Source organism: Gymnogyps californianus, chromosome 8 (assembly GCF_018139145.2).
Source record: "Gymnogyps californianus isolate 813 chromosome 8, ASM1813914v2, whole genome shotgun sequence".
Lineage (NCBI taxonomy): Eukaryota > Metazoa > Chordata > Aves > Accipitriformes > Cathartidae > Gymnogyps > Gymnogyps californianus.
The window spans coordinates 27,997,404-28,024,652 of NC_059478.1; the positions used below are offsets into that span (position 1 = coordinate 27,997,404).

The window sequence follows — 27,249 nt, forward strand, 5'->3', positions numbered from 1 at the left end:
AATGACAAGAAAATCACAGGAGTTTATAAAGCAGAGCTCCCTCCTGAAATCAGTGAAAACTACCTGGTTCAACATTACTGATTTGTGTTAGCAACTTGGTTTTGACGGATGGTCCTTATTTTTTTGACTGCAAAATAGAGTGCTACTGACCTTCCAGGTTGAACTGGAAAAATAATTCTTTATTGAAGTCCCGTCAATCCAGAAAGTATCAAAACCTGAGCCTGAAATATCATTCTTCAACGTGAGATATGCAAGAAATCTCTACTGCTGATGAGAGATCCGCAAGATGGATTAGGAAGAATTTTGCCTTTGGTTTGATGTTCAAATTAGATTACTAATTCACAGAGTCCTTTTACTGTTTAATAAATTCAGATGAAAAGGAAAGATACAAATTCTCACAGTTCTCTTGCTACTTAATACATTCAGATGAAAAGGAAAGATAGAGCATAATCAACACATGCATTAATGTATGCAGATCTTCCCCTAGCTTCATGTTTTAAAATGTCTTTTTAGATAAAAGGCCAATAATACTCAGCATTTTTCATCTTCAAAGTGCTTTGAAAATATTAACTAGTGAATTGGCATAGCATACCCATCAGGTCCATAAAGATTAGTATCCCTGTTTTAAAGAGCAATTCCAGGCAGAAAGGTTACGGGATTTCCTCGCTAACCAGAAGTCAATGCCAAGGATAGGTGTTAATTAGCAAATTCTTAACTTGCAGTGCAGCACTTAGATTACATCCCATGCTCCAAGTCATTCAGTGTATATGTGATGTGTGTGTTAAATCTTGATAATGCCACACTACTTGAAGTTTAAAAGATGTAAAAAATGGCCACCTTGTAGAAAAAAGTGCATGTGAGGGGGGGCTGTTTCAGTGGCACATCATTTTTTTCAGGAGCAATGCTATGAGATAAGAAAAACTTTCATGAAGTGGAAGCTATCCACAGCTATTACACTAAATCAAACTGTACGGACTGGTCTACCATCAGCTTAACTGGACCTCTCCGAGTTGCAGGCAGACCCCTCGCCACTGCACGGGGGGGGGGTCAGTTTCTCATGGGGATGAGGTCCAGGAAGGGGATCCCACATTGCCCTGAAAATAGGGCTCCAGCAGCAAAGCCAGATGACACGCTTGATCTACTCGGCAAGCGTCTCGCACTGCACCAAGCCTCACCCCACTTCTCCCTTCAAACCATCCCAAACCAGGCAGCGGAGGTGAAAAGAGGAGCCAAGCACAAGCAGGAGGGTGAGCGCGGTGAGAGCAGAGCTGATAAGCAGATTCAGATTTTCTGATTAGCGCCAAGGGTTACGTGAACAGATGCCTCTGTCTCACAGAGGGCATAAACACATTGCAGAGAGGAGTTTCTGCGGTTTATTTACAAAGGAAGAACACTTTCTAGCTCTCCTACTGACAGTTTGTTCCTGTTGCCACGGTTCAATCTACGCTACGCTGCTGGAAAAACTTTCACTACGAGCAGCTTCAGCACTTCTTTTAAGTTCATTATTTCCTTTCTGTTCATTATTTTCTTTCTGTAATATAAAGGCACTTTCATGCATGATCCGCAGATCATCAGCAATGAAACAGAGAGACAGGGGTGCACTAAGATGGATGCGCATTAGATCCACCTTGACTGCTAAGGACAGGGAGTGTGAGAACAGGGAATATCCCACAGAAAGGCAAGATAACAAAGACATGCAAGAACCAGCCAATGCGAAAATCATAATGACACAGGGATTTATGGGAGGACTTATGCCACAGCTATAGAGAAGTCTTTTTTGTGTGTCTTTTTTTTTTCTTTTCTTTTTTAAATCAGCATGGACTTTAAAAATGGACAACACAGGGGAAAGTGCAGACCTCTATGTGAAAAAAGCCAAACTGAAAATATTTCCAGACTGTAAGTGGGTCATGTGCAGCACCGGATCTTGCTGTAATATCAGCATACCGAAAGCTCTGAGAATTCATGCAGTGAATGTTTTTTTTAGATATAGGGTGTTGTTGTGGGTTTTTGGGGGGAGTGCCCCCTGGCAGAAGCAGATATGTAATGGCACCTTCTCCAGTCATTCGTAACAAGTCACGGTTATGCAAGGTTATGCACTGCTGCACTGGCACCGCGATGGGCTCTGGGCCAAGAGGTGAAATGCCACAGAGATATTCTAGCCCAGGGCCTCTAAGAGAAACATCAGAGTGAGAAAGAAGAGTTCGCAAGAGTTCAGCATACAATAGTACGCTGGTTTGGTTTGCCCTTCCCTACAGCATCAAACGTTCGGGTCGTGCCTTCACTTTCAAAGCCTTTCGAAACTCTCAGGAGACCTCCGAAAACGTTGCCAGCGGTTTGGCTGCCGGAGTGCTGAAACCGCTGCTGATGCTTTGATCACGAGATAACCCCATCTCGTGGCTTCCTGGTGGAGGAGCTTCCTTCTTCTGCCTGTTGTGCCACATCTCACAAGCAGATTGCAAAACCTTTGCAGCAACAGCAGCTCTTTCATTAGGTACTTTCTCAGCCCCTAGCACACCAGGATCCTGGATAAAGGATGGGGCTCTCTTCTGGCTGTAGCTACGCTTGATGAGTAGCTATCACAGCTAGCCACCGCACCGCCAAGCGTTTACACCCCCTGTTGCTGATTTGCCCCCCAATCCCTCTGGCAGAATGAAGCCAGACACCAAATCCAAGCCATGTGATTTTCAAAGAGTTCAGCTCTGAATCAAAGGCTGAATGTCACATCTCAGCACTATCTATAATTATAACTGTTCATTGCTACATCTCCGAGAGCAAAATGCTAGTCTGTTGTAAAGAAAACAGGCCCACCCCCAAACATTTAAATGCTTTCTAAACACAGTGCCTAGCTTACAACACACTTTATCAAAGGTTTAGGCTATCAAAAGAAGGCTGCATGCTCCACGAGAAAAGTAATATCCGTTTTAGCTTTCAAACATTTTGGCTTTTTTATTAAAAATATGTACAACAAAAGCCTTACGCTGTTGTCATATACAAAGGAGATAACAAATGGCATATACAAAGCAGATAACAAATGCTAAGAAGTGGAAATCTGTCAGCTACTAATATCAAAAGGCTACACAGAGAATGAAAGGCAAAAAAGTTTTTCCCTGCACGCTGTTTATAGTTTGAGCAAACCAGAACAAGCCCGTTGTAGCTATGGTCCCTCCACCCACCAAGTTTTTGTCACATGGACTACCATCCGAGTTATCACCGAATTTAAAAGGCCTTGTCTAAAGGGACAATGCTGAGATAAAGGCATATTAAAAAAATTCTGGTTATATGAGAAATAACACCCTGGACTATTGAGAGAGACAGAGCATTAAAAAAAACACAGTTTAATATTTTTACTGAGCCTTATGTTTTCCAAGCAATATACAAGGGGACAGCCATTCCTACAGTACCGTGCAAGAGAGAAGTAGTATTATCTCAGCTCTGCGCCTGGGAAAAACGACGCAAGAGCCAGCACAGCGTCGATGAAAGAGTCATCTCCAGTCCCACAGCTGAGAACATGGGAGCCCCTAGGCCCCAGGCCAAGCAAATCTGCAATAACCTGCAGCACAGGGGCAAAAACCAACACCCTGAGAGACACGACCGGCAGTGGGGCGAAGCTGGGAGCCACGGAGCAGCAAAAGCTGCGGCTCCCTTCCTCCTCCGCTCCCTCCCTGGTTCTGGATCCAGCCAAAGCTGAGAGCTGCCGACCTGCAGAGAGGCAAAGCTGGGCAGCCTGGCAGCACCTCGCCTCTCTGGGAGGCATTTCCCAACTTCCGTGAGTTTCTGTTGAAATTTGTAAGCTCTAATTTGAGAAAGAAACACAGGCGCTGGTGCAGCAGCTTTGAATAGTTCACTGATTCCTGTGCTGGAAAATCCCACACGCCCATTGTCAGATAACATTAGACTGATCAGCTTCTGACTCCAGTCATATGCTCCTGTACATACAAAGGCAGAAACGTCTGTCTCTTGTGATTCCAGACCTGCAGAAAACCAGAAATCTCCACAAATTGCGGTAATTGAAGGTTCCAGGGTATTTTATTAATCTTACAATGTAACAGCGGAAAGCCTTGGGCAGAATGGATGCTTGTTGGGGAGAAAAAAAAAATCTAAATCTGAGGCTAGTGCTTTAATTTCTAATAACAAAAATAATACTACTATAAAAAAACCCCAGAGATTTGCTTTAACTTAGCATTTCAGGTAGGGTAGAAAAGTAATGTATTATTACCTCTCCACCCCAGGTTTAAACCAACATGTGATTTAAGTCTCCAGTTTTCTAAATGCAGTGGTCTTCATGTAGCACCTATGTACGCATTACTTGCAATTTACGGCAAAGCACAAGAACATAAGAAGTGGAAAACCGCAGCATCGGTAGGTCAGGCTGAGATCACCGTGACACTGCCCCGGCCTGGGCAGGCAGGAGCGAGAGGGCTATATCCAAAAAGAGATGCCGTAGCTCAAACAGAGCAGTAGGCAGGCTGTGGAAATCAGAGGGCGAGGTTATGAAGACAGACCATGATTCTTTCTAGCCTTAAAACTGTAGCATCATTCCTAATAATTAGAAATAAATTTGCAGGAGCCTGCTTGGACTTTCTTTTTTTTTTTAACCTACTGAAAAAAAAGTAGCAGTCAGGCTATTTAATTTACAACCTTAACAAACATTTTAAGGTTTAGACTCTCTCCTCCTAAGGCATCAGTACTGAGAAAAGACTTCTCCCTTCTTCCAGCTCAGTGGGTAGCATGCATTAACACCCTCTTGAAAACAGTGGCAGAGCCTCTGTTCAAGGTGAGAAAAGCCACTGGAAAACACATGAAGAAGTTGGTCATGTCTGTGCTGGGTGAGAGAGGCCAGGCCTGGCGAGGGCAATTCCCTCCTGCCACTGGCACAACAGCAGAAGAGGTTGCGTTGTTGACAAGGAAAGAGGCACCGCTTTAATTTTCTGATCCTGTAAATGCTCTTCTCCTGTGCCTAGATACTCGCTCTGCCGCACGTGGATACTCAGTGGATTTTCCTGCCATTCTTTTGGGCCTTTTCTGGACTGACTCTCCCTGTTACACTTTTCTTGCCCCCCCGCTCTGGACTGACTCTCCCTGTTACACTTTTCTTGCCCCCCCCGGCTCCTTCAGAGGGCAGTGTTATCCAGAGAGTTTCCATCATTGTCCACCAACTAGCCCCAGCATCTACAGACCTCAACCACAGGATTCATAGCCACAAATCTGCCTGGCCTTTATTCGTTCACCAGCCCTGAGCTACCTTTGTAAAATTATGTCTTATGTCTGCAGGCACTCCTTTCTTCATTCATTAATCTCACAGCTATAACAAGTTGCTCCATGTGCAGCACAACTAACAAAGCCTTATTTTCAGCAATTCAGGTCTTACACCCTCCACCTGCCTCCGAACACAGTTCTTTTTGCAAGCCCTCTACAACAGTCCAGGTTCATCCTTTATCCACTCAGTACAATGTCATAGCTTCTCCTCACCCAGCGCCCCCAGCTCCTTTTCTCACTACTCCATTCCAAGTCAACAGCCCATATCCCTGTCTTGTATCTCTTAAGACCTCCCTGCAGTACGCCTACATCCCATTCACATTCACTGGTCTTGTCCCATAAAACCCTCAGTTCTCTCCTTCATCGCTTACTCAGTCAACCTCAAGTTTGGCAGCCAGCTACCTATGGAGTTACTAGGGACAACTCATAATTTATTTTGGACAGAAAGTGACAGGTCTGTCGGAGACAAGCAGAAGTCGGAACCATAAAGATAGCAATCTAATTTACCCAAAGAGACAGAATGAAGAAAATGAGAGACACTTCTGGAATCCCCTATAATATTCCAGCAAAGGAAGGTGACAGATCCTTCAGGAAATAAGCCAAAGAAACGAAGGGAGAGAAGGAAAACCAGAAGAGACGAAGTACAAAAGAAATTTCAGCGACACAGGAAGGACGTAAGTCAAATCAAAGATGATCTAGGATGCAATCAGGTGGAAGGACCTCCAAATGAAGACAGCTTATACAACGAGTTCAGAGTCAAAAGGCAAAAGGCAGATGAGACGGTACTCCAGGCAGCAAGTGAGGACAAGCATTTTTAAGATGAATGAAACGTTCTGAAAGAGGAAAGCACCGATACAGGCTGTGTATATAATAGATCAGATTTTTTCCAACACACAGGAAACTACATCGGGAGGAAGGAGGATTAAGATTCATAGCTCTGAAAGCAACCAAGGCAATGATTTTAAGAAACCTTTGCCACACAATATCTCCATTTCCAAGTCCCTGATGCAAGGAAGGCAAGTTCTTCTGCTCTGAAAGGGTTTTGTGAGCTATGAGCACACAGGCACAGAATAAGCATCAGTTTTAGATTATTTTACAGGAAGATGATAGTAAGATTATATTTTTCCCCTTCCCTCTCTCAGAAAGATGCATACTTTTTTTTTTTTGCCTCAATTCACAGCCAAGCTGTATTTGGAGCTTGAAATTACCCTGCTTTTCTCATTGAAAACATGTGATGAGGCCACAAAGAATCAGAGTTCATCAGGCATCCATGAAAAATATTTCCTACCTTTTGTTCGGCTCTACTCCTATGTAAAGGACTTATGTTTTCACATCTCAAGATCCTTTGAAAGGTAAATTATTTTTGACAATCTATGCTTCTTTTTTGGTAGGGAAAAGACTGATGTCTGCTGTTTTACCACTATCACTGATGATTTGTAGGCCTATAAAGATAGCAAATGAAATGACGTTTGTTGTTTTTTCCCCTAAACTGATATTAAACTTTTCTCCCTTAGACCTTTTGGACTGGCTGGCATATGACAGCATTTCATTTGTATTCCAGCCAAATGTCATGCTATCTAGTGTCATATCAGGTAGAACAAAGTTAGACAAACTGAGAAAACACAGAACAATAGAGGCGTTTTGGATTTTTAACCAGCACGCAACATGTCCACTGGCAATGACTTCAAGGTTGAAAAGATGTCACTTTATTAACAGAGCACTTGTACGTGTCACGGCTGCTGTGAAAACAACTACCAGTGGAGCCAGGCAGAACCGTTTATTGACAGAGGAGACTGGACTGATCCAAACTGGCTATTTCACCAGCTTCCATGTTTCTGCTGGGAAAGTTCAGAGCATTCAGATGAATTTCTTTGTATCTGGGTAGAGAGGAGTAAGTTTGCTCAACTTGTTAAACCACTGGAAGGGGAAGTACACAACGAAACGTGCTCCCACACGGGCAACGTGATTTCCATGGGCAGAAAGGAGGAAGGGATAGTAAATTGGAGAAAACTCAAACTAGAAGCATGGGCCATTGCATTCAGAGCCCAAATATTTGGCATTTACAGAGCAATAATTGACCTGTGAATAGGACACTATTCAGAAATTAAGAGTGGTTGTCTACAAAATGGCAGTTACAGACTAGTAAATCAGTACTCACAGCTGGTAAAATAAAATACAGAAACTTATGGCTTTGGGAACAATAATGCATTGAACATTTTAAAAAATCTTTTATTTGCCACCTCTTCCCCCCCCAACAAAGGTAAATTCTACATCAGGTATTTGTCATCCTTAGCCACCAATGTTAAGTTCATTTAGTGACACTGCAGCCACACAGCTCCAGCAACTAAAGCTTACGGTGTCCTTCCTTACCACGAGCATCCCAGTACCCACTGTTACATTGCAGGAAGGTTCATCTCGTCTCCCAGGGCACTCAGGGGGAACTTGAACACGTGCCCACAGTGTTCACACACGGGCCACCCTCTCCCAAGCCATTTGCCGCAGTCAAGCCTGCCTCACTTTTGTTTCATTGATGGCCACCTCTCTCCCTCTCTCTCCAGAGAGTGACATTTTAATTGTGTGTGTCCTTTTTTGGTCTGTTAGCTCCCAGTCTCAGCCAAACAGCTGGGTAACTTTGGCTGGAATCCAGAATTAACATAAGTTGTTTTTAACCTCTTGATACAAGCGCATTTTACATGGTTCCCCCGTACGACCTCCGTGCACAAGAACCTGCTATTAAAAGAAGCCACCACATGCAAACCGCCGACGTCCTGCGATAGCTGTGCAGAGGCGCTTGGCCATGGCCTGCTCCTGCGTGGCATTTGGGCAGTATCACGGACCAGCAAATTATTCTCACCACTTCTGAGCCAAACGCATCCTAGTGCAGTGCTGGAAACAGCAATGCTCGGGAGGACCCCCAGTGCATTTTAACAGTGTTCAAGTTTTAGTTCCTACCAGTTTAGCGTCCAAGCCCTCTTCTAGTGTAAGACAATCACGTTTTCTATCTGAAGTGGGATTGCACTGCATCCTGCCCACAGCTGCAGTGCGGCAACGGGACCAAGCTGCCTGACGCGGGCAGGGCTGCTGCAGGGGCGAAAGGGAGGGTTTGAAGCAGAGGTATGAATCTCACCATTTAAGAGCTTGGTCGTGATTGACAAGTAGAAGCTGCCAATGTTCAGTTGCTCCTCATTGCCCCGCAGCAGCAATCTCTACTCCCAAGTGCTCAAGCGCAGTTGTGTCTGAGCTGCGTTTAGCTTGAAATTTGCTGATGAAAGGACTTTGAAACCAAAAGTCTGTCTACTTTTTCCAACTTCCCAGCTCTCAAATGAAGGTATTATCGCTTTCTACAAACCCTACTTCCCTTGAAAAATCAGGACGTTTCTACTTAAGAGGTTAAATGAGGACTTGGATACAGATTCGCAAATGTTGACTTACATAACTTCTCAAGTAAATGTATGTAGCGCAGCGTGCATCGGTTGTCTTAAGGACACAGGTGCTGTGCCACTTGCAGAGAAGGTATCAGTAAGTACTTGGCAATGCCGTGTAGGCTGTTCCTCTTTAATTGCAGGGGCACGCAAAGCATGAGCAGTTATTTGCTTGCATGAGCAACTTTGTCAGCAAATAGTTATTCAGAGAGGAGCAACCTAGCCTGCACCCCACTCTCGGAGGCTGCATTCCCCGTTTTAGCCATCAGGACATGAAATCTGGAAAAACTAAACACATCTGAGCCTGCATGCTTGACAGGCCCCCAAATATTTGTGTTGATTCAGTAATTCAAGAGATATACTGATAATCACGTAACTAAATATCAGTTGGCCTTCATTTTTTCTCATTCAGAGAGGACAGCATGAGAAATCATTAGTTTACTTTTGGCTTCAATACAAAATAGTGCATTCTCCGAGGCAGCGACCATCCGTTCCATCGATGTTAGCAGAGCACTTACAGCAGCAAGGTCCTGGTCCAGGACCGGGGTTGCTAAGCAATATGGAAATACAAATAATGAACAAATAACAGCCACCTGCAAAAGATTACATGCTGAATTGTACCTTACCATGAAAGCTTATGTTTCAAACTTCATCTCATTTGGATTCAAATTTGCTGAAATTAAATTTAAAAAGAAGGAATGATTATTGTACAGAATGTTTCGAGAGATGTAAACACTTCCTTTTCTATTACTGTGATTCACTTTAGGGTTTGTTTTTTCTGTAAGGCATTTAAAGCGTGCAGCTCTGTGGAATACAATGGCTGGTTTACTTATTACAGCACAGACTTGAAACTGCTTAAATATATTTTTCTGTCAACATGTATTTGTCATTCCCATATTTAAAAGGTGACTGTTATTCTGTGTACAAACGTGTTGTTACCATGATTGATGTCAGAACAGTGTTTGCGTTCCACATTGGCGAAGATTAAAAGCTGCTTATAAGAAATCCTCTTCACAATGCACAGCAATGTAAACATACCATACTAGGAAATCTCACCAAAGAAACTTCCTCTTAGGGCCACCTCAGATTCGCTGTATCTGCTCTGAGCTTGAGCAATATGGTTGCTACCGTGCATCCCTTAAGAAGGCAGATTCCTTCTCTGTAGGCTTGGTTTGTAACCCATTGGAAAAGTTCCCATTGACTTTAATAGGCATACAGTGCCGCTCTGCACCACATCCCGCGTCGAGGGCCAGTCAGGGCTGCGGCTGAATTGCACAAAACATGCAGAGACTAGGGAATGCAACACGATCATCAGACTTGGGGCTTTAGGAGTAGATTACATCTTTGGAATTTGATCCAGATAGTTAAAAACCAAAAGATACACTCTTTTATTCAGATTTTTGTTGCCCTAGGACCTATGAACAAGCACAGGTCCGTGATTCTGTGTAACAGGAAACTCCCACAAACAAAACGAATTTGGGATCATTCTGGTTTCAAGTGAAATGGTGGAAAATGGGAAGAAATTCCTTTTTTCCAGTGGGATCCTGATAACACAATTCACTCTAACCCTTGGCATCCACCTCACCCGCAGCAGCACCCAGACTCCATGCATCGGGAGCCACAGTAACCCTCCACGTGTGCACTTCCACAGCAAAACTCTTAAGTAGTTTGACTTTTATTTGCTTGCAGAGAAGCAGTTTAAGCTTGCACTTGCTGTAGACCAAATGGTCTTGTACAGAAACAGTTACACAAAGCTACAATTTGCTAAGCTGCAGCAATTTAATTGCAAATTTAAACCTTTGTCATCAAAAGATTATCCTGTCTAGGGATAAACACTATTTCTCAACCTTTGTACACCACTGGGGTAGTCTTACCCTGTACCCAAAATAAATAAAAAAGGTGATTTGCACAATTTTTTTTTTTTTTTTTTTTTTTTTTTTTTTAAAGTTAAGAAGCTTACAGTTGCAGTGCTTTCTCCCTGGCTCATAGGCAGGAGGGTGGCTTCAGAGGATGGACAGGTAAAGCTGTGTGCAAATCCCAAAGTGGCAACTTCTGTGGAAACACGTATGTTTTGGATTCGGGAGAAATGAAGCAAGGCAAGGCGGTGCTGAGGCAGCAGAGGAAATTATGCTAATCCAAACTACGAGGGAGGTGCCATGTTACACAGCCAGATGCGAAGCTTAGTATTCGTTTTTTCATGAACGCACTCCCCATAACTTGGTTACTTAGGAGATTTCACTCCGTGTTATTACTTAAGCTCACAATCACTCCATGCTTCGAGATTAACCTGTACAATAAACACAACAATGACAAACAAAATGGGGGCATCAGGGAGAAACATGGATATTTGGGTTTTTTCAGAGATATTACACGTGCAGTTCAAGAGTTGGAAGGTCTCAAATGAATCTTGCCAAAAGTCCTCACGATAAGTGTAACTGAAACAGCAAATACAGATGAGTGTGGCATTATGTACTATCAGCTCATCTGAGCTATTCATCTTTAATAAATACATAAATAAAAACAATGGTGAAGCTCAGCCTGGTATTGTAACAGTACCCAGGAAAAGTACACATATGGTACCCCAAGAAAGCATATCCGTCAAAATATCAGTGGCTACAATATCCAGGCTTCACTTTCTGAAGCTACCCAAGAGCTTTGAAAACTCAGTTCCCATCAAATTTGTCTTCCAGACAACTTTCCAGATCCCAGCCTCAAGTTTGCACTGACATATACCACATTTCTAAAAGCCTTTGGATAGTCTCCTGATAAAAAGCATACAGCGTTACTTGACTTTTAGAGCAGAGGACTTGGGATTATGTCATCAGTGCTCATTTCTGACTTGAGGCATGATGCTGAACAAGTCACCAGCTCCCTATTTCTGAGCATTATCAGTCATTTACTGTTAGGAAAACTACCTGCCCCACTGGGACAATCTGAGTCTTCATTAAATGTTTACAAACAGTTTTGGAATAGGTACAAATCTACATAAAAGCAAAGACAGTTTTCACATAAGCACTGGTTAAGCATAGACCCTAGAGACACCTACTAATGGCACCATACAGGAAGGTAACATCAGTATGATGCAGCAGCAGAGAAATATCAGATGGGAAGAAAAGATCCCTCAAGATGACTTTCAGAAGTGGAATAACAGAGGTGAGATTAAGTTTGACAGCCTAAACACAAGTTCCTACAGACTGACAGGAAGTCTGGTATATGTTAGGAACTCAAAGGAAGGATAACAACCGCAGCAGAGCCATTGATTACTACTGAATTATGAGCCCTCAGCATGACAAAGCCATGAAAAGCACAGGAGATATTTCTAGAGAAAGGCATTTCTAGAAAGATAACGTCACTGTATAACATACTGTTACCACCCCAGATAAAATTCAGCACAAAGCATCACTGATCAAGAAAGATCAGACAAGTACAGAAGAAGCTGGCTAGGATAAGAGCAGACGAATCGGTGAGTGTATCTCCCAAGCAAAATTTAAAAGACAGTTCGGTCTAGCAAAGGTAGAGTGGGTATGATCTCTCATAAACTCTTCAAAGACAGAAAGAAAGCTGCTAAAACTTGGCAGCAATGTTTGCTCAAGAACAAATAGACATGCACTGCTCATGAGTAAATTCAAACTGGAAGCTAGGGGGTGAAAAAAAAATAATCAAGTCATGAAGAACAACGTTCTAGGCTTATCTACCACTACATGTAGAAAGAGCAAGATAGGAACTGATGCACCTGCGTAATGCTGGGCCTTCAACAGTATGGGTCCAGTAACTTCAATCTTGTGTGACAAAGTCCAACAGCACGTCCATACACCTTCAGCACTACAGAACAGTGGAACAGACATTCTTGGAGAAGAGTGCTATGCCTCCCAAAATGAACAAGTTGACCTTATATTGTATAAATGCTTCCTTTCCATAACTGACTGTAGTGTTTACTTTAATTCACCCTAAATATCATCATCTTATTCCTCCATTAACCTAAGCCTTCCAAGTTAAACTGAATTATCTGACACATTGATACACTTGTCTTTGATGTGACCTGCAGCAATGCAATTCAGGCTACAGCTGGAATCGTTACTTCACTGTTTATTCCCTCTTTCAGGGGAAAAAATGCATATATATTACGATGTATTAATTTCTCATTTGATAAGGTACTTGTGCTCTATTTAATACATCCTTCTCTGGTTTTCAGTGTAATAACACACCCAGTATCCATAATGCTCAAGACAGCACTCACATTTTCTACCATCGTCTTTCATACAGAAAACTCATTTGTATCCTTCTACAGGCAAAACAACTCCAGTTGAATTTAAGGACACAAGAAAGAGATTAGCACATAGCTTACAGCATTGGGAGACAGCTAGGGATTAGCAACAACAGGACTTTCTGTCCTGAGCTCAGACTCCACTAACCAGTGCCAAGGGATTCATGGTTCTGCAAGGATGTAGGTCATGCCAGAGGGGACACAGAGAGTCCTGCAGGAGCCTGGAGGCAATTAAAAGCGGTGATGCAGCCGAGCATCACCACAGGCAGTGAAAAGGGACTTCCCCTGAGACTGGAAATCGCAGGCAGGAACCATCTATTCATCTTCCATGTCTCTGACAAGAAGGGATGACTTGGTTATAAAGCCTTTAAAATGCAATGAGTCATTTCTCAAAAGAGGTCGCTGGTTACTGGAATTTTGCTGAAGTATTTAATAAAGAGAAAACCCTTGAATAACAAATATGAATTCCTTTAATCATACTGTATCTGATTCTTCCAGTAATTACATTTGGGGTACCTGACAGTACAAATAGGTGATTCTCATATGCAGAGCAGAAGCAATACTGGCCAACACGACATCCTTCTGCTAATAAAACTCCACTAAAGTTTATTTCCCAGACCAGAAGAGAGTTTAATTGTTAGCCAGCAACAAAAGATCCCCAACTTTTTCAGGACTGCCTGTATATTCCTTGTTCAAGGAGAAGAAAGTGCCATGCAGGTTCACTGAGGAGTGGGCTAGAGGAACTTCTCACAAAGCACCAGCTCGGGAGAAACTCACCCATAAGTGCATATACCAAACTCGATAGCCTGACCGGTGCAGGCTATCCCTCAACTGCAGACTCCCTCACTGTCAATGTCACACAAGTTACAATAACTCGACCACCATCAACTTTCATATTAAACACATAAGGTGAGTCTTAAATGCTACAAGCTGACAGTGCAGTGGTAGATAATTCACCATGGAAGTACTGAAGATCCAAATCAAACCCAGTACAGAAAGATACCCAAATTGTGTCAGTTGTAACAAGCTCGCACCCTCACCTGTGGAGCCCGGGATGTTGGCAGGGCACAGTGGCCCTCCTCTTGATGAGCAATGTTGCCCTTCTCCCCCTAGCAAAGCTAGATGAGCTGCCATAGGTAGTGGATCAAGTGGTACTTTGTGGATGCCACCACAGGTCAGATTAAGATGAGACAGCAAATCCCCTACCCACAGACAATGAAAAACTGGCAACATCTTGCACCACAAAGTTGAAATAGCTCAGGTACAGGTTCTACCTGACCTCCAGAACAGGAGATCGGATCAATCAGGTAAGCAGGGAGACCATGAGAGCAACTTCTGCACCACCCATAACGCTGCAAACATCACCAAGGCCTTGCCCAGAGTGTTTAATAATACTGCAGCACCAGGGTGGGATCATAAGAGAATCAACTGGTTTCTGCCCTCGGTATTACAACATGCCCTTGAACTGCTCTGATCTTACCCCTCCCATCATTAAGCTTCTAGTTAGTTAAAACCTACACAGCCCCTCCCAAATCGCACGGGAAAGGGCCACCTTCAGTCACCCCGAGAGGGAGGAAGCCTGGATTAGGCAGAACATTGCAAGTATTTTTTTCTTGAGCTCATCAGATGAGGGTCATCATTTTAACCGGATAAGCTCAACGATGCTGTCCTGTCCATTCTCTGTAAATGAAACCTGGATGAACCAGTATGTGAGCTTTAAATCGGCACAAGTATTAATTTCAAATCAATAGGAAATACAAAAATATCAATAGGCATTTAAGAGTGAAACATTAATTACTTTTCAAAAGGTGCAGTACACAAATTTCCTGATGCCTTTACAAATAGAAATAAGCCAATAACACGATTTCATAACATTTATAAATGACTAAGTTAATTAACAGGGAATCTTCAGAGAGATGATGAAGGAAATTTAGAAGAACCTTGTCTGACACTATTCAAAATTCTCAAAGGAAGGAAAGTACTTCTTAAAAAAAGATTAATTACAAGTTTTTTTGCTTTACCTTGATATAATTCATGTTTACATATTTAAGTCAGTTTTGACCTTCAAAATTCTGGCAAAGAACAATTTTCATTAAACCATCTCAGTGGAGGAAGTTGGCAGTTCCTCATCTTGTCTCTGAGGTTAACTGAGAATATTAATTATTTAGCAGGCATGGTCAAACAAAATATGTGTAAGTCCTCTCCAAAGCAACCTTTAATTTATCAAAGTAGACACAGCAAGGGTTGATGTATAGCAAGCTCTTCTCCTGTCAGGTCTGATTCCTTTATGGGGTTTGGTTGGAGGCTCCAGAATGAAATAATTCCACAAAAGATGGCGTCTCTCTCCAAGGACACCCTCCCTTTATTCTGAGCATATCTAACAGCATACAGATAGCAGCTCTTCACCATTCTTTGGCAATGCATAGATATCATCAACCAAGAAAACTCCATAGCTATCTTGAAGATGGTACAAAATTTAACAATAGTAAAATGACTGTGGCTTCCCTTTCTTCTAAGTTTTATTACGTCACTGTCTTCCTTTCTGTGCAATTCTGCTCACCTTTTGCTCTTTGCAGCCCGGTTCGACACCGTCACCCACCTGCCTGCCTGAGCTATGAATACATGAATAAGCAGTCTGGCAAGCAGGAAGAACGTGCTCTATCTCGTCGTTGGCACATGCATAATACCAAGTCAAAGAGGAAGCGTATTAGAGATACATACTCATTTTAAGAACAGTATTTTCATGACAGAGCTATACTTAACAATACAGTAAAAAGGGAATTACACTGGAACATCAATTGGTCAAGAATCAATTAAATATCAGCTTTTTTCTACAGAGGCAAATTAAGTTTGCCCCACAAAATTAAATTACAAACTATTGTATGTTGCATTCTAACACAGTGACATGCGTCCTAAAACACAAGATTGTATCACATTAATTAAACCAAGTATGGTATTTAAGAGAATATCAAGAACTCCTCTATAGAAAGTATTTCCACAAAACTAAAATGAATTTGGGTAGATGTAAAGGAAAAATATTACAAAAACGAGTCGTGACCTAGAAAATGTGTGGTAGTAGAAAACTGAAGACACCCAGTCTATTGAGATGTTCATGAGGTGGAGAAATAATGAGGAAAGATATTAAGACAGATGAATCAAGAACCAGGAATTAGAAGTTAAGCCAGAAAAATTCACGGAGAAATAAGGCACAGATTGAGCAGTGAGGGTAGTTACCCACTGGAATAAACTACTAAAGGAAAAGATGGATTTAACACTTTGATGCTTTTTCAAGACTGCTTGTTTTTTTAAGCAGCATGCTGCGGTCCAGCCAAGGTTTCTCTTCAAAGGACCACCTGAGCGAAGCTTTCTGACGTGTTCTGCAGGGGACCACACCATCTCATTGAATGACCCACCAGCAGATGCACCACAGCCTGCAGTCTTTCCACCCATCTTTAGGCATGTAACTCGACAGCTAAGAACATCCTTCTCAAGAACCGTACTTAGATCACAGAATTCTGAAATAGCTCTTTCTTCCCGAGATCAACAGGCAGCTGTTTTTCATACAGTAAATGGAAAAAGGGAGTCCCAGAAGGCAATTTAAAGTCATAAATCAGTATAATCTGTCAAAGTGCCTAACGCTTTCCATTGCTCATCTGATGGAAATGACAATCCGAACCTAGGCGCTGCAATTAGGTGGGAAACTTCCAGGCCACTGAGCCTCTGAAAAAGCAGGGGATCTTCTGCTTTGAGAAATGAACGTTTTTAAGAGATACTGCTGAAAGATCTACTTATTCCATCTTACCACTTTGAGGCCTTCATATAAGAGTAAAATTTTCTTTGCGTTAATCGCGCTTTGGCGCAGCAAGGAAAAAAAGAGAAAATGCTGCTATGTGAAGTCCCTGAACTGCAAAGTCTGCCTTACGGTGACAGCAGTACTACCAGATCTCCTAAGGAAATGCTCTAGCTCTGTGTCACTTATCTCCAAGAATAACAAGCAGGTATTTCACTTCAGAACCCTGCTGACAACTTGCAAGGCAGGAATTGTGAAACGTTTCTGTCTCCTCACCTTTAAGGCAAGCACAGAACACCGCTTCCCACTTGCAGAAGGAACAGAAATGAAAAAGGAAGACCAGGAAAACAGACAGGGCTGGCTAACATCAGGACAATTATTGATTTGTGGATTTACATGACATAGACAGATTTATACAGAATAACAGTACAATACATCTGTAAACATACAGCTGTGTAAGGGCACTAGATAGAGGTCCCTGGCTGCAGAAGAAAACACTGATTATTCTACTTGTTAAAGGTTAAATTCTTGGCACATAAGAGTGACTGGGCTTTTTTAATTAATAAAACTTCTCACTGATTGAAACCTTAAATGCCAGTCAAACTGCTTGAGATTTTGCTGTTTGGCTACTGACTTCATCAAAATTGCACGTATTAATTCTCTGTGGGAAGCTGAAAAGGCCTACATGACCCCTCCACAACCTGTTCCTAGGCTTCCTGTACCGTCAGACATAGGGTTCTCCTCCGCATTTGACTGCTGCTGAGTGGATCTCAGTTACTTTTTCAGTTTAGGAAAGCTACAGGGAAGTTGCACATATTTACCAATGTGGCAATAAACAACCTTTGTTGGATGAGTTGCCTTTAAGGGACTATACCTAAAGGAAAGACAACCCTCTAGGTTTGCCTGTCCTAACAAGGAGGGTGGTTCCTTGCACTGTGCTCCAAAGCAGAGGTGATGCTACAACATCACCTTCACCACTTAGTCCCAAATTCTACATCCTCAATTGCTTATTCCTGTAAGGATCTACAGTGAAATGCAGAACTTAGAGTGTACAGTGGTCCTGGAAGGATGAAAGTGTCCTTGCAAACACAAAGAAACCAGCAAATGTCAAAGCAAATTAATATACAAAGCAGGAAAAAAATGTAAAATCCTACTTTCAGGAGTTTTTCATAATCCAAGACTCTTCAAGAAACGGAAACACAGAACATTAACTTGGAGACAGATGCTTTGCCCTATCCACCTCCAATCCTGCTTATTTTGAGAATTATTCTCTAAAGGCACCTCCATAAATCCTGCAGAGGACTCCATACAGAAAGGGAAGACCATGGTGTATCTGGCTCACAGATGCAAAAATGTCCAAATGGACTATTTTCAAGCATCAGGGGGCTAATATCCCAACTTAAACATGGAGAAAGATGTCTCCCATAAAAGTTCTATTCTGTTAATACAAGAAAAATGGAAAACACATGAAAACACATTATTTTTTAAAAAACTAAACTACAATTCAGTAAGATTTACACAAACATTTGGGAAGACTTTAAAGATATATTTGAGTATGAAAGAAAGAATATGAAACTCTTCCATGTAAGCTTTTTCATTCATCTGAGTCTCATGTGGAAGGGACTGGTACCAGTATGATATGGCACTGTCAAGACATATTCCCTCTACTGCTGTCCCAGTACAGTCTTTGCAATCAGTAGGGTGAACACCGAAGGGTGTTCACAGCCAATTCGTCTGATAACCAGCCTGTCCCATGAAACCTACATCTTTCTCCACTCCAAAAGCATGAAAGCTCATGCTAACTGTAAAGGATACACAAGCACCAACAAGCAGAATTTCTTATATTTCACAGGACTTCTAGCAATTGTTATACTACAATAAAAGCTAAGTCACCCCCAGCCTACCCCTCTCTTGGGTGTTCAGTAAATTTTCTATGACTCTAATTTCAAATGACTAAAGACTAAAATTTAATATGAAAGTAGGTAGCCCGATGCATTAAACATATATATTAACAAAGAGTTTAGTTCCATTAAGGTTTTACTATCAATAAACAAGGAACATAAAGTTGCTATTCTGCTCAATGTGGAGGAAATAATTTCCTTTGTAGGAAGAAGTTTTCTAGTCAGAAGGCAGCACAGAAAAAAATCCTTTAGGCTCAGCTTCTTCCTCTCCTCCCAGACTCACTTTCACCTCTGTTCTGATCCAGACATATTACAACTTCATCTGATGTCACAGGTGAGGTATTTTCCTCTTTATGGTAAACAAATGATGTCACAACCACAGGACTATGATTTCACTGCAGGACTGAACAAGCGGGTATCCGATGCACAGAATGACAGTTATTGTTGAAACATAAACAGCAGAAATAATTGCAAAAGTAAAGCAAATGAACAGCCAAGTACATTAATTCCTTTTTGAATCACTGTTCCTGTTTTCCAAGCCCAAACGATTCTCCTTTCCTATTTAGGAAGCCTGAGGGGATGAAAAAGTGTCCAAGATGGTGAAATTAAAAATTAGCTACTGAGCATGAAACATGCAGTGATTGCACTTCATAACATTTTTATTGCCTCAGTGTTGTATGAATCACTTCACAGTTCCACAGTTACGATGAAAAAAATGACACCAATAAAGTCTAAGCAATCGATATTATGACTTCATCAATCCGAGACTAAAGGCATGCACAGAATGACAAATATTTTCAAGAATACTGAGAAAATTACCACCTCATTCTGAAGAAGCACAAGTTTAATCTTTGTATCTTTCGGAAGAGTGGTCATTCTCACACCAAAAGATGGAATACTGAAATAATCTTCAGTACCGCTCCGTGTGACACAACCTTGCTTTCCCTTTCAGAAACCGGCCAAGTTTGGGTTTCTCAAGAGTTACGAAGGCAGCTAACGCACAGTGAGGCTACAGCTAATACAGAATGTTCCCAATTCAGAACATTCTCTCTCCTTTGACGTTTTGCATCAAGATAGTATTACTTTAACAATGACCTGCACTTAGCTTTATTTTTTAAAAGTCTACAGATTCTGGAAGTATGAAGTTGAATTATCTTTACCATTTCACTAAATCCAATAAAGTTCAATTTATTGCTACTTAAAACTTCCAAAAGGACAATAATCTATGCTTAAGACAACAAAGCAGCATCGTAGTAATCTATCAGATACATCATCAAAGGTACAGTGCAAAGAAGAGACCTCCCGCAGGGAGATTGTACCTTCTTTTGACAGTCATGCTCAATAGCTAACCAAATGCAACCTTAAAGTCCTTCTACTTATAGTTCAACTTTGACATGACTGAATAAGTATTTTAGTCTGGCTGTACTAAAAAAAAATACATCTCCCGTCTCTATAAAGCATCACTAAATCCAGACCTGTTCTGTAACAGCAGAACCTAACAATTTTTTTTTTCTCTCTAACAAATACTAGCTTTCTTTTTTTGAGTGGCTAGACATCTTGACTCAGGTATTAAAATCTCTGGTAGGATTCTTTCCTTTAATATAATAGCTCATTTCCCTTATAAAATCATTAATAGAAAATAAAGCCCTTTTTGTTAACTCTAATCTTGCTTCCTTGCAAGTGTGCCAGAGGCACTTTAATATGGATCAGGTCATGAATATCACAAATTACAGCAGCAATGTGTGGCAACAAAGGATGAGCTTATTCATATAACAGTAATACCTTCTTCCTTCTTTGATGAAAAAAGAAGTAAACAGTATGCATTGATCTCAGGACAAAAAGTCAGTTCCTCTTAAATCTGTGTTTTTCTGATATTTACAAATCCAGGTTTACAGTATGAAGTAATGGCACAGCACAAACCTTAGAATGATGAACGACGGGTATTACAGGGTGTAATAAAACCTACTTCATTCTGTGTCAAAATTCCCTCCTGTTTCACATGATGTACAGGTACGAAGTTAAGCTAGAGTAGGAAAAAGTTAGTAGGCGCTATTTTCACATACAGTTTCCTATGGTAGATTCATGGCAGATGCATTATGAACAAAGCAAAACTATGTACAGGCAGGCACAATTACGGAAGAATTAATGTACCAACAAGAACAGCGCTGGCCATAAATGCAGTATAACACAGTGAAATGAAATTCACAGTTAATTTATACATCAGTATTTCAATGCAGAAAAGCACACCCCATGAAAGTTTGTATTTTTCTTGGGTAATGCCGGAACACATGACAACTGTAGCCTAGTTCCCTACTTGAAACAGACACACTGGGAAAGACTTGTACCGTCTTCATACGGGTTCACGGGGAGGGAAAAGACAAGAGTAATGACCAAGTATAAGCGTAAAGACATTATTCATACACACCTGTTACCCACTGCAGAGCCCTCTGCACATTGCCTTACAACTACAGCGTGCAAAACCGGCTTATTATTAGCAAAAACTTATTTCCAGAAATCCAAAGATTTAGTTCAAGTTATAATACAATAAAGAGGTATATTACCTTTAACACGTCCTATTCCTTTACCATAACTCAACAAAGCTTCAGGTGACGCTCGCATTAAATGCCAGTTGCCCAGTCTAAAGGACACAGTAGTAGCCCCCCACAACGCTACACTTCAAAGGGAAGTGAACCTTTTTGTGCCACTCAAATGCTCCTGTTGAACTCCGCTAAAAACTCTCTGCTGGACCTGGGCTGATAGAAACTCCAGGAAGAAATGAATGAAGACTTCCAAGATACCTTCCCCAAAGAGAACATTTAAATTCTTCAGCAATATGCAGCATTAGCATCTGATGAGACAAGTCTGTGAAGGAGAAGCCTTAGAAAGACGATGCTGGTTTTGCAGAAAGACTTAGAAGCTCTAATTTTTGGGGCCAGGCTGGAGTCCTAACTCTAATTAAATTCTAATCTGCTTTTCCCAGGTTTCATAAAATGCTGTCTCAAACAGGCTTATCTTCTAAGAAGTGCAGCATGATCTTCTCATTAAAGAATCTGTTACAATGAAAACACATTAGTACTAAAGCCATAAAAGACTGAGAAAGTTATGGATGTTTTCCCCCAAACTAGTGGATTGCCCTAGTATCACTTTAAAAAAAATTGTACATTCACAAGTCTGCTTGAAAAGTGGGAACTTGCTGTTTCTTCAATGTTATCTCTATTTTGTTCTTTAATTAATAAAAGGATACATGCACTGACATTATAAACACTAATTTGCTATTTAGCATCCCAAATTACAAAGCATAAACATTTATGCACTTCATTAAACACTACCTAAGAACACTTTGAGATTAACAGGAGACAAGCTAGGCTGTTAAATGCAATTTCAGGGCACACATAAGCCACCATAAAAAAAACACTCCTCCTCTTCCCGTCCCTCGCTATGAACGCTCCCTGGCTCCATCCTATTGGCACTAGCCCTGATGAAATGAACCTTAGAAATCAGTGAGATCTGACACATCTGCGCAGTCACAAGTGCCAGTTTAAGGGAAGGGACGGGAATGCTGGGACACGAGCAGCAGAAGTGGGGCGTACCTGTTTGGCAGCATGGCATACTTAGACTGGCACAAGCCAATCATGAAATTGCACTTTAGAAAGCATAAAACAAATACTTATGCCCTGAATTAAGACATCATTTAAGCACATGTAGTGCACAGGAAGAGACAAGATGGTGTTTTTCTCTCTCTCTTCTAAAAGAGGCACTGCAGTTCCAGCACGCCCCATCCTCTCCCCTCCCCTCTTTCTCCCATCCACCCCAGCCCTTTAAAGAATCCTTGCATGGCTCCTTTCCAAATTATCTACGCATACAGGACATTGAAATAGACTTAACGCTAGGGTATATCAGTGCTACAGGAAGATGATAAGAAACGGTTAAGTCTTTCAAAACTACAGGAAGCAGAATTGCAGTGGTAGAAAAGAAACAAATGCCGATACTCAGGAACAGACAGCCTGAAAGGTAGATAATCACATCTGCATGCGTAAAATAAATGGAAGGTTAACTAAGATCACTAATGTAACAAATCCTTAAAATTGGTCAGTCCAGGCCCTAAGTTCTCTCTACAAACCTTACTCTCAAAATCCTTCATGACACAAGACTTCAGGTTATTTGCTTTTCCTTACAGACAATAAGGTATAATTCAGACAACAAATTATTCCTTATAACTTTGCATCACAAGCCTAACTTCAATGTAGAAAATTATTTTTAATTTAATCTTCTGCTAAAAGTGTCCATTTTTAAATTATGGACTCAGACAAAATGGTACTAAATTTCCTATTATACATAATCTTGCCATAGTGTGGCAATCTTTAAATCATTTGAAAATACAAATACACTAAAAATATAGTGTTTCAAGAACAGTAATACGGACATACTGAAGAGCTTTGTACCATAACCAGAAATCTGAAAAGTGCCTTGGTGCCTGAGAAAGATCTGCTTTTAGATTTATTTATTTTTCAAAATAAATTATCATGATTTTACAACTTACAGCTTTGGGTTCTTTGCTGTTTTTTTAAAACTATGACGGCAATGGTGATCTGTCTACAAGACAATAAGTGAAAAAGAAGCGTTCTTTCTGTGTTTTTGACCAAATATATTGTTAGAGATCAAAACAAAGATTTATAAAAACAAACAATTAAAATTTCAGTTCAAAAAAACACTTTGTAAAATACAATAAAACCCTTGTCAATACCAAAGTGGATTTTGTACAGTTCTTCCTTCTAAGCAGATGTTTACTGCAGCCTAGATCCACTAACTCCAGTAAAATAAAATGTAGGCAAAATGGGTTGGTGTTCGCAGAATTACAACCTATAGACAGACCTGCAGATAACATACTGCAACTCATTGGAAAAACCTTTGAAAATTCATTGTGTCATTGTGAGTGGACTTACAATATATCTTACATTATTTAAAAGCAGGTTACACCATAGAAAGTCTTTTGACAGAACCGCTCAAAAAATGAATCAGTTATAGAAGGAGAGTAACGCTTCAAGTCAGCTTCTCCCATCAGCAAAAATGCCACACAAATCAGAAAACAACACTTAAGTAAAACACTAAGACTTTATTAAAAATCCAAAATTTATTGCAAATTGTACTTTGCACTTTCCCTCCTTTCTTCATTTTTACATGATTTATTGATATCCATGATTTTTTCACAGATGTACTTGTTGACTTTGGAGAGTCTCTGTGCAATTTCAGTTTCATCCACAGTTTCTTGTGCTATTCTATCATACAAACATTCTGGGGAGAAAAAAAAAAGGAAAGAGCCATTAGGATATATTTAGAAAAGAGATAGCCCTGTGTTGGGCTAACTACTCAAGAGACAGCACTGAGTATATTTGTTGCAAGACAACAGAAGCTTTCATTGATTCACTGGCTAACTTGTTAAAGTCAAAATTTTTCACCAGGCTTGAATCTTTGGCATGACCAACTTCCAGTTATGCTGTGACTACATTAATAGGCTTTCCATATAGAAACAAGGCTAAATCCAACCTTTTACAGTGTCAGTCTTGCCTGCCTAACTCTTGTATTTGTCCGTATCTCCACAGCAGATTTAGAATCTTTTCCCAGGTGAACGGTCTCACCAGAACTGTTGTTATCTACAGTTCCCTGTGAATCACTCCTACCATCATACCTTCAAGACAGTAAGTAAATGATAATGGTTAGGAAGAGAAGCAGTAACCAGTAGGAGAGGACATTAACCGATTCATTTTATTTTTTAAATCTGTTCAACATACATTAATGTCTGCGTCTTTATCGGACGCCCTGTCCCTGGGTGTATTTCGCTTTTATTAGTAGATTATTCAGGGCGAGAGCCATCTTCTTGCACGTTTGCACAATACGCTTTGTGAACTTAACTGGAATACAAAAAGCAAGCAATAGTAATAACTGCAAAAGCAATGAAGGCGATGAAAGTTGAGACAATTCTGCTTCAGAGTCGATAGTTCGGTGCCAGAATCCTGCAGAGGTTACTGAAATCAGTGGTGGTGCAACACACCCAACTCCTCAGTGACAGGCAGGTTTTGGTTTTTTTGTTTTCACAACCCCAACAATGTATTTTGTTGTGTAGGCTTCCCAGATTGGCTAAACAAACTCTGTTCTGCTTTGCCTAGTAATCTATTCCAGTAGCCGTTTATTGCTTCATATACAGAAAGCCATAGAGATTATCGCTTAATTAACATGGTTTACAACATTTCTAATGCATCATATTAAAAAGTTATGAAAATTAAGTACTATGCATGCTTTGTAGTTCATTTTGAAACCTCTCAGAAGTTTTATAAAAGGTTATTTTGCATTAACAAGGTTTATAACAGTGCTCATGCATCATACTTTTTATAATTTCTTTATTACATAGTACACAGTAGGGATTTTTAAGAAGCTAGAGATATCAGACACATTAAGAGCTAATGCTGTTGTTCAAAAATCTATTTTAAATAAGTTAGTCTGTGTTCACAGAATGATGAGAACATCTAAAACAATGTGAATTTTATGTTGTAAGATGTACTGAATATAAAATAAATAAAATTAATCAGCATGCAGCCTGATAGCGGAAATGCTGATCATCAGTAAACTATGATTTGAAATACAACACTTAAGAGGCACGTCACTGAGAACCTGAAGAAACCCAGTGTGTTTGTAGGACATAAGCTTGTACTACAACAATCTCAGGAATACTCCCAGGTTGCGGCAGATACACCTAGTAAGGGGAACTTCCAGTAAACGACAGGCTATGTTATTAGTTTAGCCACAATGTCAAGCAAAGAATCACTTGACAGAACTCATTCATCAGCTGTGACTCTTAAAGTCAGTGTGACCCAGACAGATCCATGATCATCACAGTTTTTCCTCTTCCATCTCTTCCATTTCTATGAGGGGCTGCAGAAATAGCAGTTTAGTAGTCATATAGGGATGCTGGCTTAGGGGCTCCGAAGAGTGATTTGGGGGTTCTGCTGCTTCTTTGTCTTTTGGCTTTAGAGGAGCATACAATACCCCTTCGTATTTCTGACTGGACCAAAGATTCAAGTAGACCTCAAAGACTAACAAGGAGCTTTACTTCTTTCTGTGACGCCTGATCCAAATCATTGGCTACATAAACTCTAACTTCCTTGCATTTCACCATTTGTCCACTTGCTACTCATTTTTTTGTTTTGTTTTCTTCTCCATAACAACTTCTTATTTGATCACTTCCAGCTTTCCAGGAAACACTGCTGGCATGATGGGGCAAGACCTGCTAACATTGACGCAAATGCAAAGGACACAACAACGTGGAAAATCATGGTTACATGCTACCCAGTACCGCTGATATAGGAAGTCTGTCTGCTGCCACCTAAAACATTGGTCACGCAGTTTAACTGGTTCAGGAGGAGATTGTACAGTCTTGAGTCTAACAAAAAGGGAGTCAAAGACAAGGTGAAAGAAACACTGGAAAGAGCAACATGGAAAACCAGGGCGTGGAACAGTAGAATTCAAATGAGCATTGAGGCTGGAAGCAAAAGTATGACAGAAAACACAGAAAAACGAGGAAATAGGGAAGAGCTGAATTGCTGGCGAGTTTAAAGGAATGGAAGAGAAGAAAGGGAAGGGCCCCATCTTCCTCTCACCATGTACCTGCTGGAGCATACTCCCAAACTCACTGTACTCAAAACAAGGGGAGTTAGAAGAAAGCTATCATTTAAATGGCTCAAGCAACACAGAGTGGCCCTGACTGAAGTAGAAGAGGAAATTCTCACATAAGCAACCTTGCCAGCAGTGCTGAGGATCAACAGCCTCCAGCAGGGAAACTAGAAAGCTCTTTGCAATGGGCCAGTGAGAAATAACCCCTTTTTACTGTGTGCATGTAAGTGCGCATCTGGGTAACCGATTCCGTTTCCCATTAGGAGCTGACAAGGGCAGCCACAGCCACAGGGTGGATTCCTTATGTGGCAAGTACATCATTACTTTGCTACGTGTTAGGATTGTACCAAAAGGTCCCAGCCAGAACTAGAAAATCAGCATGGAACAGCTTGCACTTACACATATATTCTTGAAGCAGATTAGTAAAAAAAACCCCATGTCTTTTACTCATTTCTTACAAACTAAGAAAGACAACAGTACGAAGACCAGTTTCCAACTTTTCCCCACACAACACAGACGCAGACACAGGCACACACTCAAAGAGGAATCATATTTCTTACTTCCAAAACATGGTACTTGCAAGGCAGATTACAACAGGTCTTAAAGAGTTCATAGTTAAGTGCACATAGCAACTAAGAACAGAAAATGCAGAATAATGAAGCTCAATCAAATAGGGAGATTTCTTTCACCCCTACTGCAATTTAGTATGGACACAAAACCTAAAAATCCAATTTCGGTATGTATTCCATGAGGAACCGACTCAGTTCTGACTTAAAAAGAAGCCTGAAATACCAAGAGAGACAGAAATGAATGCAAAACACAAGCATGATGATATAAAGGGACTGAAATTCACTATTCATTTTAAATAAAGGAAGCAGCCTTCTCTCTCCCAAAGTACTACATACATGGAGTCAGGCTTGCAGTTACTGAAAGTGTCATTGCAATTTTTCC

General features: G+C 40.9%; 2 protein-coding genes across 3 annotated transcripts in view; both read right to left on the reverse strand.

Moving 5' to 3' along the window:
* AGBL4 (AGBL carboxypeptidase 4) overlaps positions 1 to 27,249 on the reverse strand; it is a 946,609-nt gene that overhangs the window by 329,829 nt on the left and 589,531 nt on the right. The gene's annotated exons all lie outside the window — the stretch shown is intronic.
* BEND5 (BEN domain containing 5) overlaps positions 23,732 to 27,249 on the reverse strand; it is a 32,502-nt gene continuing 28,984 nt past the window's right edge. For both annotated transcript variants that reach the window (XM_050900615.1, XM_050900614.1), the window contains exon 6: positions 23,732 to 23,925. In XM_050900615.1, coding sequence (XP_050756572.1) covers positions 23,765 to 23,925 — 161 coding nt within the window. In that variant the 3' untranslated portion in view covers positions 23,732 to 23,764. The remainder of the gene's footprint in view (positions 23,926 to 27,249) is intronic.